Source organism: Pseudophryne corroboree, chromosome 5 (assembly GCF_028390025.1).
Source record: "Pseudophryne corroboree isolate aPseCor3 chromosome 5, aPseCor3.hap2, whole genome shotgun sequence".
NCBI classification, from domain to species: Eukaryota; Metazoa; Chordata; class Amphibia; order Anura; family Myobatrachidae; genus Pseudophryne; species Pseudophryne corroboree.
In genome coordinates this window covers 13,656,650-13,674,784 of record NC_086448.1, presented here as the reverse complement: position 1 = coordinate 13,674,784, position 18,135 = coordinate 13,656,650, and the positions used below count along the sequence as shown (strand labels likewise).

Sequence of the window (18,135 nt, the reverse complement as noted above, 5' to 3'; positions counted from 1 at the left end):
ACAGGGCTCTACTAGCGCTGTATAGCGGGCTCAGCGCTCCCCGCTCCCCGGCGGTGACTCGCGCTCTGTTCAGCGCAACACTCCCCGGCGGCGGCTAGCAGATACAGGGCTCTACTAGCGCTGTATAGCGGGCTCAGCGCTCCCCGGCGGTGACTCGCAGGCCCAGCGGAGGGTACAGCTCGCTTCCCGCTTAGTTTTGCAATAAGGCGCCATAGCCGGGGGGCGGAGCTAACTCCCGCTCTGTACAGCGGGCTCAGCATTCTCCGCTCCCCGGCCACTGTTATAGTGTAATAGGCATTTATGTGAGTTTAATGCACATGGTGCTGAGGAGAATGTGATATAGTCAGAGTGGCTCAGCACTAATCCAGTTATCCACTATATAGATTTTATCGCATAGCCCAGAGGAGTTTCACTCTGGCGGCCATTTCCTCCCTGCACAGACCTGGCTTCATATTTGCAGTGTCTCCTATAGCCCAGTGGGCTAATCTTGCATACTCAGAGACAAATACAAATAAAGTCCCAGGTATATTAACAGTTAACCCGCTTTACTCAGTGGGCTCCCAGGTCTCCCCATCGCTAGGCAACAGCTCTGGGATTTGTAACTTTTCGATACTTCAGGCTGCTGAAATATAGATACATTCCTCCTGCAGTAGAGTCCTCTACCCAGCATTTCCTTACTTGCAAATCAGGGAACCTGCTCTATTACAGTAGCTGGGACTCAGCTCAATAATAATTAAAAGAATCTACTGTGCAGTATTTATTTACCTACGGTGTGTGTGTATATATACATATATAGTTATGTTTGTGCATGTGTATATATATATATAGATATATATATTTAAGTGCGTGTAGGTATGTATATAGATAAATCCATAAAATACCAGATATAGGGGATAAAACAAAACTTCTGCAATGTTTTCTAATAACATCTTGCACATAACATTTTCCCCCATCTTTCTCACAGGCTGGTCACCATTTTGAAAAGCCAGCGGAACCTCCGAGAAACATCTGGTGCACCTTAATTAGCGGTACACTAAATACAGGGCGGGGTGTTGCCTTCCCTTTATTATTCCTTGGTGTCACTAGTTACTAATGCTATTTGTAATTGTGGAATGCGTGTAAGGCATCAGACAAATAGCGCTGCGGCTCAGTACGCTAGTAGCGGCTATCTGAACAGGGGTTTGAATCCAAACAAAACTTTAAGGAGAACTCCTATAGCCTAGGGCTAAGACTCCTGTCCCACAGCGCAGCGTTGCTGGTTCAGGTCTCCGCTGCTCCAGAAAGTTTATTTTAATCGTATCGGTCACTACACATTATAGTGCAGACCTTACGTAGGGCTCTGTTTATTTAACCCACCTTTTCTCCTTTCGTTTGTCTCTCCTGGGATAGTCGAAGAATTCCCTCTTAGGTGTGAAGTATGCGGCAGAGCCATCTGCTTCGCCCTCCACGCACCTGCACACCCCTGTTTGATCAATGATGCAGGTAATGTCACTATTAACCAGACAATAGCTCATCAGGTAAGCCCTTGGACTTTGGTTTCCAAGGTCACAGGATCAAATCACAGCGGGACCAAACACACCTTTCCAAAACGAAACTTTGCTAACATTCCATGCATTACTGATGTCTGTTTTCTGTGGATCTGAACCAGTGTCTCAGAATATACAGGTACATAATACAGCAGTTCATCTGATACTGCAGGTAAAGGAGGAGGACACGTCAAGTCCATCAGGGTTCCACGCCATTGACGAAAATGACAGCGACTGGTTCAGTTTCGGATGAGCTGGGCAGGCTCCGGTAGGCGGCCGACAGACACCCGAATACACAATATCAGGTATCAAACAAGGTTTGTTTTCCTATCTTTTCCCCGCAGATGGCAGGAGATGGTATCAGAACCTCTCTAGGGTATACACCTCGGTGTATCGCCGGTCCATCAAGCCGCCGTTTTCCTGAGGCAACCTTGCTCAGGGATCCATCGACATATGCGGCAGCATGGTTCTACCGTGTCCGGAGCAGGTAGGTTGGGGAACAATTGTCCTCTAGGTTACAGGATGCTTCGCATCAGGATCAATTGATACTTTGATACAGGTCAGAATCACGATTCTGCTTTATGTTCCTTGGAGGTCTCCATGTCTACAGACTCGGACCCTGCATCTTCGCTTGGGCTGTCTTAACCCGACGACCTCTGGGGCTGCGACAGTGACAAGTAAACATGAAATCCTACGGGGCAGATGGTTCTGGGGAAGGAACTTTCTGCAGGATTTCTTGAACCAATGGAGGTAGGTCCACTTTGATTTCTCCTACTACTGCCCCAGCTCCAAGACAGACCTTTACTGGTCTTCCCTTTAGATTTTTTCGTGCCCTTTCAGGTTTTTGACTCCACACGGGTGATATCTTCGTCGCCAGGGGTTCTCAGGGTAAAAAGGCTGAAGCAGAGGTTCAACATCCTCAGTCCAGTCTGATTTTATGTCATCCTATACACCCATTACACCTGCAGGGTCCCAGGGTAGGCGCAGGTCGATGGGAGAAGGCTTGGGCGGTTACAACCGTCTCAGGAGTCCCTCGGCATGGGTCGGCTGATTTACGATGACAAGAGAGTCATACTGCAGGCTGCGCTCCATAGGTTTCTAACCGCAAAGGGTGTTGATCCCTGTTTTTCACATATCATTTGAATTAGGACAGTTCTCAGGCCTTTGTTTTCTTTTCACGTTCCGAAGCCAAGTGGCTCGGACAGGCCTATTCTGGCCTTACAATCCTTTTAGTCTGTGATTGCTAGTTTAAACAAGAAAGGGAGTTTTACGTGTCCCTTGTCTTCAGAGATGCCTGTTTACTGATTTCCGTTGGACAGGCTTTTTCTCAGATTCCCCCTTAACAGGATTCTCATTTTCACTGTAAGTCCTTTACTCCTCTCTCTTCCGCTCCCACAGAGTTTAGGAAGATAACAGAATAACTCTTTTTCAAGGGCAGTGGGTGACGTTGGTTCCCTAATGGGACAATTTACTGCTACTATCCCACTCTGTACATTAGGTGGCTTCTGAATATCCGGAGGATCCACGAGCTTCTGATTCGACACAGATCCAATTTATGCTCCGCATAGACGTTTCTCAACAGGGTCCGTCAGAGGTTTTTTCATTCCTCGGCACCAGAGACTCTATTTCTTCAGTCAAGTTGCGACGTAATGAGTGGTCGCCTCCATTCCTCTCGGAGCGGGGGACAACAATCTTGTTTCCAGATCAAGCCACCAGGTCAGACTCCTGGGTGAGGGAACATGCCCCGGAGTTTTGTCAGCTGGTCCGCTGTGGGCGGAGATTTCGGATCGACCTCAGGGCGTTCTGACTGACTCTTTAACCCTTTATTACTCTCGGACGGCAGTAGCCGTGGAGGCCCTCAGGGCTCCGGGGAGTTTTCTGGTTATTCTATCCTGCCTCCTTTTCTATTTCTACTTCAGGTTCAGTAACACAGGAGGGGATTATGCGTGCTAGTCCTCTCGGTGGCGCTGGTTGGGCCACGCATGACTTGAAGATACAGATACGCCTGTTGTCAGTAGAGGAGCCTTGGCTCCTACCTCGACTGGACTGTCTACTTCAACAGGCTCCTTTTTTCTCCTTGTTCAATTTTACACTGGTTTCGGTTACCCGTGTGACTGTTCACGAGACCTCAGAAGGGAGGAGTTCCCTAGTTCGGTTAGGCCTACTGGGCTCCGATTTCAGAAGTCTATTACCTCTTCTCGCTTTTGCCACTTTGGGAAAACTTTATGGAACATAATGAAGATAAAAGGGGTTTTTCCCCCTTCTTCCAGTTACCATTCATCTTTGGTTTCTCTGGGAGGTTTTTTGCTCCGCTGCGCTTCAAACCACAGTGACCGGAATTTTAGGTCTCTGCCTTTTTCGCTTTTCTTCCAAATGAGATTAGCCTAGCGGCCGTAAGTTCGGCCTCTTGTTCAGGGAGTACTCTATTGGCAACTCCCCGGGCTCGGCTTCGGCCTCAGCGGTCGTTTCTTCCAGAGGGGAGGTCCATTTTTCATATAAATCTGACACTAGTGGTTTTCAATCCTCTCTGAATGTTGTCAGGGCTCGTCAACTCTCTCTACAGAGGTCTCAGGCTATTCGATGAAGTGTTTTTTCTTCTTTGCTCTGGACGATGCTCCCGTACTAAATAGCCGGGGTCCCAGCATATGCTGGACAGTTGGATACATCTGATCATCAGACAGTCTTCTTGGCGGTTACTAGGGAGCCTCCGTTTTCCATTTCAGCGCGTTTTACGCGCATTGTAAGACCTTCGTGGGCAGCCGCCCGCGGGGTCTCCATGAATATTTTGTCGGGCGGCTACTTGGTCAAACCGACATTCGTTTTGTCAAATTCTACAAGTTTGACACTTTTACGGCCTCTGCATCACTGTTTGGCCGAGCAGTTTTTACAGGACTCTCAGCGCTTTCCCACCCGTTTTTGGGAGCTCTGGGACGTCCCCATTGTAACTACACTCCAGTGGCCCCTAGTGGATGAAGGAGAAATCAGGATTTTGGTACTTACCGATAAATCCCTTTCTCCGATTCCACAGGGGCCACTGGACGCCCGCCCAGCGCTGTTTCTCCTGATTTTTGTTTGATTAACGATTGCAGATCACCATATGACTGCTTGTTGGGTTCAGGCTAGCCTGGTTTTTTGTCAGGTTCTGTTCCAGGTTTAGTTTGTGTTCGCCTGGTTTACAGGGCGTCGTTAACCTCCTCTACCTTACGGTTTGTTTATTACAGCTCTCCTCGGGCACAGTTTAACGTAGACTGGCTTGGAGGGGAGATAGTAGGGGAGGAGCTAGCCACAGTGTGAGAATTTTTAAAGTGCCAGCTACCAATACCACCTACTATCTCCCCATTGTAACTACACTCCAGTGGCCCCTGTGGAATCGGAGAAAGGGATTTATCGGTAAGTACCAAAATCCTGATGTTGTGGTTCTGGGTTAGTGTTTCTGTGTATTAGCTCCTTCAGGGGCTGAGGGGATGTAGCGGGTAGAGCCCTGCGGATTGATATACCCACACCTCACAGTGCCCCCTACACCCCCCCATGGTTTCCTGTGCGTCCCCTCCAGACAGACTCTGAGAAATGATTTAACAGCGAGTTACTACAGTGATTGTGTGGTTTGCCCAGAGCGGTCTACGTGTGTCGCCCTCTAGTGATATTACAAGGTACAACGCCTAGAGCAGACATGGCCAAGTTGTGGCTCTCCGGATGTTGTCAAACTACAAGTCACAGAATACCCTCCCACCGATCAGCTGGTAGAGCATGCTGGGACTTGTAGTTTCACAGTAGCTGGAGATCCACAGGCTGGCCTAGAGCCTGACATCTGACGTGTATTGGTTTTGCCGCCTCCAGGCCTCTCCTGGTGTGATCGCCAATCCCTTTGCTGCTGGCCTCGGGAGGAAGAACAGTATGGAGAGCATCTCCTCCATAGACCGAGATATGAGCCCGGAGGAGACGGAGCGACTGCAGAAGGTGGGTTTGGGGTGAGACGGGTGGTTACTGTATGTAGTCTGTGTGGGACAGGTGGTGACAGTCTCTCCCCCTCTGGCAGGAGATAGAGATGGTTCGAGAGGTGAAGTGGGAGAAGGAGGACATGGAGAAAGTGGTGAGAGAACCATTATACAGGTCATCCCTTCATGTAGCGGCTTCTGCTATAGCGGCCCTCAGCCAGCGCTGCAGATAGGGCGTGCTTCCGCCCCGCACCACTATATAGAGACTCGGAAGTTTCCATCAAAGCTCATTTCACGTCCGCTCATTAATGCCAAACTCTGGCCACCTTAATTCTGTCTCTTTCACTTACCTCAAGCTTTCTGCTGTTCTGTAACCATCATCCCCCAATTCCTGCCACACTATACCGGTGTGTCCACTGACATCTGACATCCTGGCACGATAAACAGCCCTCTAGTTACGCCGTGACTTGGTAGCGCTGAGCAACTTTTTCCATTTCAGGTGCGTCTTATTTGCATTGTTATGTAAATAAGACACACAAGCAGACTCTGCTGATCAAAATGATATGCGGCGCGCCTTTATACTGTGTGCAACTGCTGAAAGCACTGTATCGTAGTATTCCGTATGCAGATACAGCTGCGGTCGCATGCAGAGTATAGGCAATGCCGCAGATCACTTTAATCGGCAGAGTCTGCTTGTGCGTCTTATTCACATAGCGATGACCTGTCAGCTCCCCACACCAGGCATCTCCCGCTGTGTGGCGTATTGAGGCAAGATGTACGAGGACACATCTGCTGCAGTATATAATCCATAGGGCCATCTCCCCCAAATTCCTGACACACTCTTTATTCATAGGGGCCATTGCACCGTAATCCCAGCTGCAGCATATAATGCCCATTGCCCCCCAAATACCGGCTGCAGCATATAATCCTAAAGGAGACCCCTGACCCCCCCCCCCCCCCGGTACTTCCTGCTGCAGTATATATATTCCAAATGGCCTCCGCCCCCAAAATACCGGCTGCAGTATATAATCCTAAAGGAGACCCCTGACCCCCCCCCCCCCCCCCCCCCCCCCCCCCGGTACTTCCTGCTGCAGTATATATATTCCAAATGGCCTCGCCCCCAAAATACCGGCTGCAGTATATAATCCTAAAGGAGACCCCTAACCCCCCCGGATTTTCCCACTGCAGCATATATTCCAAATGGCCACCGCCCCCAAATACTGGCTGCAGTATATAATCCTAAAGGAGACCCCTAACCCCCCGGTACTTCTGCTGCAGTATATATTCCTAATGGCCACCGCCCCCAAATACCGGCTGCAGTATATAATCCTAAAGGAGACCCCTAACCCCCCCGGTACTTCCTGCTGCAGCATATATTCCTAATGGCCACCGCCCCCAAATACCGGCTGCAGTATATAATCCTAAAGGAGACCCCTAACCCCCCCCCACTCCCCGGTACTTCCTGCTGCAGCATATATTCCTAATGGCCATTGCCCCCGAATACCGGCACTAAATTCCTGTTGCGGTATATATTCCCTGGAGATTCATCCCCGCACTCCTGCCTTACTCTGTAACGTCACCAGTCTCTCTAATGTTGTACTAATCTTTCCTTTTGCCTGTTAGCAGCTTTGTCTCCGCTACATCTAATCATTTCATTATAACTTTATGTGGAAGTTAGAGCCCCCCCCCCAGTCCTGCTCCCCCCCAGTGTTCTCCACCTGTCAGACACCAACCTCCCAGCTCACAGGATATTTCACTACTTGTTTCTCTTCGCCAAACTCCTTCCAGCTTCATGTTTTCCTTTGCACGGAACCTTCCCACCTCCTCCGCCCTCCTGTGCTGGTGGTCTCCCGTCCTCACTTCCCTCGCACTCCCGCGTCCTCCGGTTACCGTTCCCCAGTCTCTGCGCCTGTGACCGCTCCCTTTCCGCATGCTGCACTTGTCTCCTTACCGCTCTCCCCCCTTCTCTTCTCCCCTCTCTGTGCATGGCTTTGGCTCCTGCGGCTTGCTTTGACTATCCTGTCTCTCTGAAGGAGAAAATGCGTAGAGAACGGGAGGAGGCTACCAGGCTCCTCGAAGAAGAGACCAAGGTGAGACACCGCCTCATCGCCAGTAGAACTGCGGTCATTAGAGGTCTGCTGCGGCCTTGGGGTTGCGTCACGTTGTATTAAAGGGCCAGTAAATGCAAATTGCCTTATAGAGAAATGACTTAAAGTATTTGTCATTATTTGTAAAAGTTTCCGTACCTTGACATAATTCCATCCAACCGTCAGACGATATAACAAAATATACCCCACCCCCACCCCTGTCATTTTTCTGCATGTAGCATAAATGCGCCCCCTGCAGGTGTAAGAGGAGTGTGCACTGTGGCAGGCACTTACATTAGTCAATTTTGTATTTATTTGACAGATTAAATTATTACTGTATGTAAAACATGACGTTTCCGTGCACGCTGTTAATCCTCTACTAGAGTTACCCTTTCCCCTAATCTGCCCCCTTCGCCTAAAACCTGCCTATATGGTGGACAGAGGACTGCACCGCGGTGCGTAAGTTACGTGAATAATCCTTATTAACGTTTTTGTACCTAGTAAATGTTTGCCAATGGTGTTGCTTCTCGGCATGGTTCCATATAGATGTATCTGTGTATAATCCGTTTTACACTCCTGGATATGATGTCACATTCAGTATGATGTCACATGTGCTCTGATGCGGACTCACCCTGTAAGGGCGCGGTGTAGGACTCCCTGGTCTCCTTGCCAGTGATTAATGATCTTCTCTGTACTTTCAGGGATATGATACTACTGCTGCTACTTACTGAGCCCCTGAAGCTGGACTACAAGACCCTGGCAGCTTTACCCAGCAGCGGCCTCCCCAAAGGGAACAGAGTGAGTGAGCGCGTGACGTGCGTACACCGGGGGTCTTACCGGAGTTACTGACCAGTTGCCATGTTTCGGAAAGTTCTGCTGGTTTGGGGCGGGAATAGTCATATTGAGATCACGAGGAGGTGGTAATTGGGGTGACGTGTTGGCAGTAGACGGGGCGAGTATGTGGTGATTGGGGCAGTAACGAGCTGTGCTGCGGTTTCACGAGGGTGTTCTCATTGTCTGTGTCCTGACGTGACCTAAACATCGTTGCTCAGTGCACGTTACCCATTTGCTGTTGTGTCACGGGTTAGCCAGTGTTACAGTCACGATGGTCAGAGAAGCGCGATGCGACGGTCTGATCTAGCTCCCACGTGGGATAGACTGACACCTGCTGTCAGTGACGTGAAATAGACATCAGGGTATGTGTTTTGGGAGATGCCGGGTTTCTGGGTCACGGCAGTGGCCGTGCGGACGTTTGGGTCGCCGCAGGGGCCATTCCCCCGCTAGGGTCGCGGCAGTGGCCATTTGGGAGGCTGCAGTGGCCGTGCGGCCGTTTGGATCTCGGCAGGGACCAGGCGGCCGTTTGGATCCTGGCTGGCCCAGATGGTTCAGGGTAAATTTGCATTGACTATAACGTGGCCCAACTGTACCACTGCCAGATTGCCCGGTGACCCCGCGCTGCACCGACACGCTGGGTGGTACTTGGCGGTTTATCTCCTTGCAGTGAGTGATGTTGGTTACCGTCCCCTGTGGGCACACTCGGGTGGGGGGGATGGGTTGTGGAATGTGGTGGTTTTCTGTGAATGTGTCATTCCCTGGGTCAGGATCTATTCCTGCATCTTGGCTCACAGCTGCCATTCTCGGCCCTGTGAATCACAGAGGGTCTCCTCCTCCTCCTCCTCGCACTATTTCTGGAAGCTGCTGGCTCTGCCCACCCTCTCAGTGAAGTAGTGCGGGGACCTAGCCGGACAGTTAGCACCTCGGAAGCTGTGAGTACCCGAAAGCGTTCACCTCCGATGTTCCCCACCTGTCCTCTGCTTATTGTCTTTGTGTGACCAGTGTTCCTTCAAGATAAGGGGGGGGATTGGATTTGTGGCTTGGATCAGTGTGTAAGGAATCCACCGTCTATGTGTCTCCGGCTGGATCATTGTGTCTGACCGCACTCTCCTCATACTGCCTGTGTTGTGTGTTGGTGTAAGGGGGATGTAGTTATGTGCCGCTCTCACAGAGTCAGGGATGAGTGTTGTCTCTGGACATGAGTTACAGGAGAAAGGTCCTGGCTATACAGAAGTGATGTTACAGGTCTGTGTGTATAGGATTACGTGAGGTCTGTGTGTATAGGATTACGTGAGGTCTGTGTGCGCCTGAGTCACTGTGTAGTGTTACAGATCTGTGTGTATAGGTTTACGTGAGGTCTGTGTGCGCCTGAGTCGCTGTGTAGGGGGTCACATTTGTGATGTTACAGATCTGTGTGTATAGGTTTGCGTGAGGTCTGTGTGCGCCTGAGTCGCTGTGTAGGGGTCACACTTGTGATGTTACAGATCTGTGTGTAGAGGTTTGCGTGAGGTCTGTGTGCGCCTGAGTCACTGTGTAGGGGTCACACTTGTGATGTTACAGATCTGTGTGTATAGGTTTACGTGAGGTCTGTGTGCGGCTGAGTCACTGTGTAGGGGTCACACTTGTAATGTTACAGATCTGGGTGTATAGGTTTACGTGAGGTCTGTGTGCGCCTGAGTCACTGTGTAGGGGTCACATTTGTGATGTTACAGATCTGTGTGTAGAGGTTTACGTGAGGTCTGTGTGCGCCTGAGTCACTGTGTAGGGTCACATTTGTCAGATTTCACGCAGAAAGCGTCTCCTGGCGCACTCGTGGCCCGTGTTCATGTCTGTGGTGTTATGCCGTGTTTGCATGTAGAGAAATGAATGAGTTGCAGCCTGCCACATTAATACGCAGCGGTGGAATTATAGGAATATGTAATATGTAAGGGGGGGCAGTCATTATATGATCAGTGTACAGTTCAGGGTCCTGTCTGGAACTGGCGGGGAAAGTCATATATGAGTGCAGTCAGGAAAGTTTGGTGGTGACCGTCACTCTGTCTGCAGGACGTACGCTCAGCTCTAACGGGTTATCTCTGCTGTAGAGAGCGTCTTCTATATATAACCCACTTGTAGAGCAGATAATGGCCCTTCTCTGTGCAGAGGAGATATGGACAGGCTGTAGGAATATAGGTTACCATCTGTCACCCTGGGGGTTCTGGGGCCGGGCCCCTGTGGGCTGCAGGGAAGAGTTATACTGTCTGCCTCCTCCTGGGCTGCGGGGAGGTTGGAGCCGGTGGTGATACTAGAGGGACAGAGGTTTGGTGGTTGCAACTTGCTGTGGTCTCTGCGTTAGACATGGGTTGTGTGTCGTTGCTCTGAGCTGTGTGTGATGTGACTGTGTATGCTGTGTGCGGTCTCACAGGCAGGGCCCTCACTATGCTCTGTTTCTTATGACGCTCTGTCTCCCCCCCTTCTTATTGTCTCCCCCCCTTCTCTCCTCTTGCACCTGTTCATCTTGCAGCTCCCTCTGGGAATGGATTCGGCCTACTCACCCATCCCAGTGCCAGTGGCCCTTGTCCATCCTGTCCCCACGGTTATAGCCAATGGCCCAACTTGCCTCCCTGCCCTTACGGTTGCCTCACCGCTCCCAGCTGTTCCGACCTCCCCTGTGCCTAGGGAGGCTGGAACCCCCACGGGTGACCTGGAGTCAGAGGAGCCGCTCGTGGACTGCCAGTCCCTACTTTTCAGTGAAAACCCATTCGTGTTGGCCAACAAGAAGCGTGCAGGGCCCGGCAGCGCCACGCTTGGGGGTCCGCCCACAGGATACGGCAAGTCGGGGGTACTGAAGACCACTGTGTACTCCAAGAAGGCAAGACACATCTGTGTGTGTTTGTGCACGTGTGGCGTTTCCACATGTGTAGCATGTACATCACGTGTGGGCTAGCAGTGTCACATGCTACGCATACTTGTAGTGCACGCAGTGGCCATACATGACTGTAACACGTAATCTGTTTCCAGCAGAACCACGTCCTGTCACAGCCTCTGATGCTTCACGACCTGGTTCTGTGGAACGTGTGTGGATTGATGTGGCGCTGCTGTTTGCGTTGTGTGACGTTTGTGTTACAGCACAGCAGCGCACACTTGTGTGGTGTTTCCCAGCGTGCTTCTGGCTGCTCGTCACAATTCTCTGCTTGTATCCGTCGCTTAGCGTGGGATCCGCGGCACGCACAGACCCACAGTCCGATGTCGCTATAGTGTCGCCATGGCTCATCACTCCGCACTCACCGCTGTTTGCCGTGTCACTGAGTGGTCATTATTTTGTGTAAATACTCTGCAGCTTGTGTCCTGTGTGTTATAGAGGAAGCCTTAGTGTGTTACACAGATCTATACGGGCTGATCTATCATTTCCCGTCCTGAATGGGCGCTTCCAGCATTACCATTGTAGGTGGGGAAACGCCACCCAGCGCCTAAACGCCGCTCACCAGGAGACAGAGCTTTGAGTGGCGTCTGCCACCCCTGCGCCGTCCTGCGCTGTTGTATAATGAGCGATCATTATGCAGCAGCTACGAGCCAGGCGGCCTTCTTTACGTACGTTTTGCGGGCGCGTCTGTGATGGTCCTGGTTGTGTGCAGGGTTCCCTCTCTGACGCTGCCTGAAGCACGGGTTTAGGAGATTGCTGGTGTCGCCCTGGTAGTGGTGGCTGAGGCTCTTCAGCAGGTGGGGAACAGCTGACATAGCTTATATTGTGTGTGGTGTGAGAGGTAGGAAGGCCGGAGGACACAAATAACAGCGTGACGCCTCCCGTCTGGGCAGAAGGGGGGTTAGTTCTGGAGAAGCAGGGAGGGGGAGAATTCCAGAGGTGAGGGGACCACCTCATCATCCGTATTTATAGATTGTATGTTGTGACTGGCACCTGGCGCCACACTGGAACTAGGGGCCACAGTGGAAATGGGGACTAGACGGGTAATGCAGCCAGCAGGACAAGACGGGATAACAAGCACGTATCATGTAAATGGCGACCTGCCACACATGACGGACTCCAACCTTCAGAAGAACCACAGCAAGGTGCAACAATACAAATAATAAGAGAAAGGCATGCCACATGTCCTAGCATAGAACCCATCACTCACCCCAAACACCCCCCATACACTTCACTGTCCCCCCATCACTCACCCCAAACACTCCCCATACACTTCACTGTCCCCCCATCACTCATCCCAAACACCCCCCATACACTTCATTGTCCCCCCATCACTCACCCCAAACACTCCCCATACACTTCACTGTCCCCCCATCACTCATCCCAAACACCCCCCATACACTTCATTGTCCCCCCATCGCTCACCCCAAACACCCCCCATACACTTCACTGTCCCCCATCACTCATCCCAAACACCCCCCATACACTTCATTGTCCCCCCATCGCTCACCCCAAACACCCCCCATACACTTCACTGTCCCCCCACATCACTCACCCCAAACACCCCCCACTGTCCCCCCTCATCACTCACCCCCCATACACTTCACTGTCCCCCTATCACTCACCCCAAACACCCCCCATACACTTCACTGTCCCCCTATCACTCACCCCAAACACCCCCCATACACTTCACTGTCCCCCATCACTCACCCCAAACATCCCCCATACACTTCACTGTCCCCCCATCACTCACCCCAAACACCGCCCCATACACTTCACTTTCCCCCATCACTCACCCCAAACACCCCCCCATACACTTCACTGTCCCCCATCACTCACCCCAAACATCCCCCATACACTTAACTGTCCCCCCATCACTCACCCCAAACACCCCCCATACGCTTCACTGTCCCTCCATCACTCACCCCAAACACCCCCCATACACTTCACTGTCCCTCCATCACTCACCCCCCATACACTACACTGTCCCATCACTCACCCCAAGCACCCCCCATACACTTCTGTCCCCCCATCACGCACCACAAACACCCCCCATACACTTCTGTCCCCCCATCACGCATCCCAAATACCCCCATACACTTCACTGTCCCTCCATCACTCACCCCAATCATCCCCCATACACTTCACTGTACCCCCATCACTCACCCCAAACATCCCCCATACACGTCACTGTCTCCCCCATACATCTCACTGTATCTGCCCCCTCCCGTCACTCACCCCGAACACCCCCATACGTCTTGCCGTTTCTCCCCCCACCCCCTTCACTCACTGTTCCTGCTCTCTGCGTCACTCACACCTCTCGCATCACTGTTCTAAACACCCCTCCATACGTCTTACTGTTCCTGCCTCCCTCCCGCCACTCCCCCTAAACACCCCTCACACCTCACACTGTTCCTGCCCCCCGTCACCCCTCATATAGTACCTCTCACTGTTCCTGCCCCACCTCCCATCACTCACCCCATACTCCCCTCACACCTCTCACTGTTCCTGCCCCCCCTCCCGTCACTCACTGTTCCTGCCCCCCCTCCCGTCACTCACTGTTCCTGCCCCCCCCTCCCGTCACTCACTGTTCCTGCCCCCCCCCCCCTCCCGTCACTCACTGTTCCTGCCCCCCCCCTCCCATCGCTCACTGTTCCTGCCCCCCCCCCCCCGTCGCTCACTGCTCCTGCCCCCCTCCCGTGGCTCACTGCTCCTGCCCCCCTCCCGTGGCTCACTGCTCCTGCCCCCCTCCCGTGGCTCACTGCTCCTGCCCCCCTCCCGTGGCTCACTGCTCCTGCCCCCCTCCTGTGGCTCACTGCTCCTGCCCCCCTCCCGTGGCTCACTGCTCCTGCCCCCTTCCCGTCACTCACTGCTCCCGCCCCCCCCCCCCCTCCCGTCACTCACTGTTCCTGCCCCCCTCCCGTCGCTCACTGTTCCTGCCCCCCTCCCGTCGCTCACTGTTTCTGCCCCCCTCCCGTCGCTCACTGTTCCTGCCCCCCTCCCGTCGCTCACTGTTCCTGCCCCCCTCCCGTCGCTCACTGTTCCTGCCCCCCTCCCGTCGCTCACTGTTCCTGCCCCCTACCTGCTCCCGCCCCCCCCCCCCTCCCGTCACTCACTGTTCCTGCCCCCCTCCCGTCTCTCACTGTTCCTGCCCCCCCCTCCCGTCGCTCACTGTTCCTGCCCCCCCCTCCCGTCGCTCACTGTTCCTGCCCCCCCTCCCGTCGCTCACTGTTCCTGCCCCCCCTCCCGTCGCTCACTGTTCCTGCCCCCCCTTCCATCGCTCACTGTTCCTGCCCCCCCTCCCGTCGCTCACTGTTCCTGCCTCCCCTCCCGTCGCTCACTGTTCCTGCCCCCCCTCCCGTCACTCACTGTTCCTGCCTCCCCTCCCGTCGCTCACTGTTCCTGCCCCCCCTTCCATCGCTCACTGTTCCTGCCCCCCCTCCCGTCGCTTACTGTTCCTGCCCCCCCTCCCGTCACTCACTGTTCCTGCCTCCCCTCCCGTCCCTCACTGTTCCTGCCCCCCCTCCCGTCACTCACTGTTCCTGCCTCCCCTCCCGTCGCTTACTGTTCCTGCCCCCCCTCCCGTCACTCACTGTTCCTGCCTCCCCTCCCGTCGCTCACTGTTCCTGCCTCCCCTCCCGTCGCTCACTGTTCCTGCCTCCCCTCCCGTCGCTCACTGTTCCTGCCTCCCCTCCTGTCACTCACTGTTCCTGCCCCCTCCCGTCACTCACTGTTCCTGCCCCCTCCCGTCACTCACGTCTCTCAGTATTCCCCCCTGCAGGGAGAGCATGGAGCAGCCACAGGGGGAGCTCAGGCCCCGTGTTGCCTGTATGGCACATTTCTATTGTTGCATAGTCTGTGCACAGGTTGTGTCTGATTTGCATGGTCGGGATCCCGGACGCCAGAATGCCAGCTGTGGGGGGCAAGCGCAGTGTTGTGCGCTTGCCGCGGGATCTATTCCCACTATATGGGTATCGTGGACACCCACGAGTGGGAGTAGTCCCTGTTAGCCGGGATTCCGGCGTCGGCAGATCAGCTGCATCCCGTCAGGATATGAAGGGACGGGTCTCCTGTATGTATTGTTATGATAGCGCATCAGGCAGGAACTAATCCTGAAGAATTCATGGATAATGTTATTTCCCATTTATATTATCCCAAGCTTGTACCTCTCTGGCAGAGTATGCTGGCACTTGTAGTTCTACAACAGGTGGTTAGTCACAAATGTATGTTTTTATATAGTGAATGTGCATTGTCTTCCCATACGCCTGTGGAAACGGTGATACAGATCGCTGTGTTTGTCTGCCGCATGTGACGCAGTATTACTGAGCGTCAGCTCTGGGGCGCCAGCCGCGGAGTATCTATACCGCGTGCTTCCTGCACAATGTATTATAGGGGGGCACAGTATATATGTTACTGGTGTATGGTAGACTCATATTGTTATCTCCCACATATAACGTTGTGACCTCTGCCTCCCTCTCACTGTCTGTCCTCTGCCTCCCTCTCACTGTCTGTCCTCTGCCTCCCTCTCACTGTCTGTCCTCTGCCTCCCTCTCACTGTCTGTCCTCTGCCTCCCTCTCACTGTCTGTCCTCTGCCTCCCTCTCACTGTCTGTCCTCTGCCTCCCTCTCACTGTCTGTCCTCTGCCTCCCTCTCACTGTCTGTCCTCTGCCTCCCTCTCACTGTCTGTCCTCTGCCTCCCTCTCACCGTCTGTCTTCTGCCTCCCTCTCACCGTCTGTCCTCTGCCTCCCTCTCACCGTCTGTCTTCTGCCTCCCTCTCACCGTCTGTCCTCTGCCTCCCTCTCACTGTCTGTCCTCTGCCTCCCTCTCACTGTCTGTCCTCTGCCTCCCTCTCACTGTCTGTCCTCTGCCTCCCTCTCACTGTCTGTCCTCTGCCTCCCTCTCACTGTCTGTCCTCTGCCTCCCTCTCACTGTCCTCTGCCTCCCTCTCACAGTCTGTCCTCTGCCTCCCTCTCAGTCTGTCCTCTGCCTCCCTCTCACAGTCTGTCCTCTGCCTCCCTCTCACCGTCTGTACTCTGCCTCCCTCTCACCGTCTGTACTCTGCCTCCCTCTCACTGTCTGTCTGTCCTCTGCCTCCCTCTCACTGTCTGTCCTCTGCCTCCCTCTCACTGTCTGTCCTCTGCCTCCCTCTCACTGTCTGTCCTCTGCCTCCCTCTCACTGTCTGTCTGTCCTCTGCCTCCCTCTCACTGTCTGTCCTCTGCCTCCCTCTCACTGTCTGTCCTCTGCCTCCCTCTCACTGTCTGTCCTCTGCCTCCCTCTCACTGTCCTCTGCCTCCCTCTCACAGTCTGTCCTCTGCCTCCCTCTCAGTCTGTCCTCTGCCTCCCTCTCACAGTCTGTCCTCTGCCTCCCTCTCACCGTCTGTACTCTGCCTCCCTCTCACCGTCTGTACTCTGCCTCCCTCTCACTGTCTGTCTGTCCTCTGCCTCCCTCTCACTGTCTGTCCTCTGCCTCCCTCTCACTGTCTGTCTGTTTTCTGCCTCCCTCTCACTGTCTGTCCTCTGCCTCCCTCTCACCGTCTGTCCTCTGCCTCCCTCTCACCGTCTGTCCTCTTCCTCCCTCTCACCGTCTGTCCTCTGCCTCCCTCTCACCGTCTGTCCTCTGCCTCCCTCTCACTGTCTGTCCTCTGCCTCCCTCTTCCTCCCTCTCACTGTCTGTCCTCTGCCTCCCTATTCCTCCCTCTCACTGTCTGTCCTCTGCCTCCCTCTTCCTCCCTCTCACTGTCTGTCCTCTGCCTCCCTCTCACTGTCCTCTGCCTCCCTCTCACTGTCCTCTGCCTCCCTCTCACAGTCTGTCCTCTGCCTCCCTCTCAGTCTGTCCTCTGCCTCCCTCTCACAGTCTGTCCTCTGCCTCCCTCTGTCTGTCCTCTGCCTCCCTCTCACCGTCTGTCCTCTGCCTCCCTCTCACCGTCTGTACTCTGCCTCCCTCTCACTGTCTGTCTGTACTCTGCCTCCCTCTCACTGTCTGTCTGTCCTCTGCCTCCCTCTCACTGTCTGTCCTCTGCCTCCCTCTCACTGTCCTCTGCCTCCCTCTCACAGTCTGTCCTCTGCCTCCCTCTCACAGTCTGTCCTCTGCCTCCCTCTCACAGTCTGTCCTCTGCCTCCCTCTCACCGTCTGTACTCTGCCTCCCTCTCACCGTCTGTTCTCTGCCTCCCTCTCACTGTCTGTCCTCTGCCTCCCTCTCACTGTCTGTCCTCTGCCTCCCTCTCACTGTCCTCTGCCTCCCTCTCACCGTCTGTCCTCTGCCTCCCTCTCACCGTCTGTTGTCTGCCTCCCTCTCACCGTCTGTTCTCTGCCTCCCTCTCACCGTCTGTTCTCTGCCTCCCTCTCACCGTCTGTTCTCTGCCTCCCTCTCACCGTCTGTCCTCTGCCTCCCTCTCACTGTCTGTCTGTCCTCTGCCTCCCTCTCACTGTCTGTCTGTCCTCTGCCTCCCTCTCACCGTCTGTCCTCTGCCTCCCTCTCGCCGTCTGTCCTCTGCCTCCCTCTCACCGTCTGTCCTCTGCCTCCCTCTCACCGTCTGTTCTCTGCCTCCCTCTCACCGTCTGTTCTCTGCCTCCCTCTCACCGTCTGTTCTCTGCCTCCCTCTCACCGTCTGTTCTCTGCCTCCCTCTCACCGTCTGTTCTCTGCCTCCCTCTCACCGTCTGTTCTCTGCCTCCCTCTCACCGTCTGTTCTCTGCCTCCCTCTCACCGTCTGTTCTCTGCCTCCCTCTCACCGTCTGTCCTCTGCCTCCCTCTCACTGTCTGTCTGTCCTCTGCCTCCCTCTCACTGTCTGTCTGTCCTCTGCCTCCCTCTCACTGTCTGTCTGTCCTCTGCCTCCCTCTCACTGTCTG

General features: G+C 53.9%; 1 protein-coding gene across 1 annotated transcript in view; it reads left to right on the top strand.

Moving 5' to 3' along the window:
- Positions 1-18,135, top strand: part of SCRIB (scribble planar cell polarity protein) — a 341,504-nt gene that overhangs the window by 221,731 nt on the left and 101,638 nt on the right. Inside the window, exons 24-29 of the mRNA XM_063924738.1 lie at positions 5,364-5,483; positions 5,563-5,616; positions 7,495-7,551; positions 7,635-7,639; positions 8,250-8,346; positions 10,886-11,233. Of these exons, the coding sequence (XP_063780808.1) occupies positions 5,364-5,483; positions 5,563-5,616; positions 7,495-7,551; positions 7,635-7,639; positions 8,250-8,346; positions 10,886-11,233 (681 nt within the window). The remainder of the gene's footprint in view (positions 1-5,363; positions 5,484-5,562; positions 5,617-7,494; positions 7,552-7,634; positions 7,640-8,249; positions 8,347-10,885; positions 11,234-18,135) is intronic.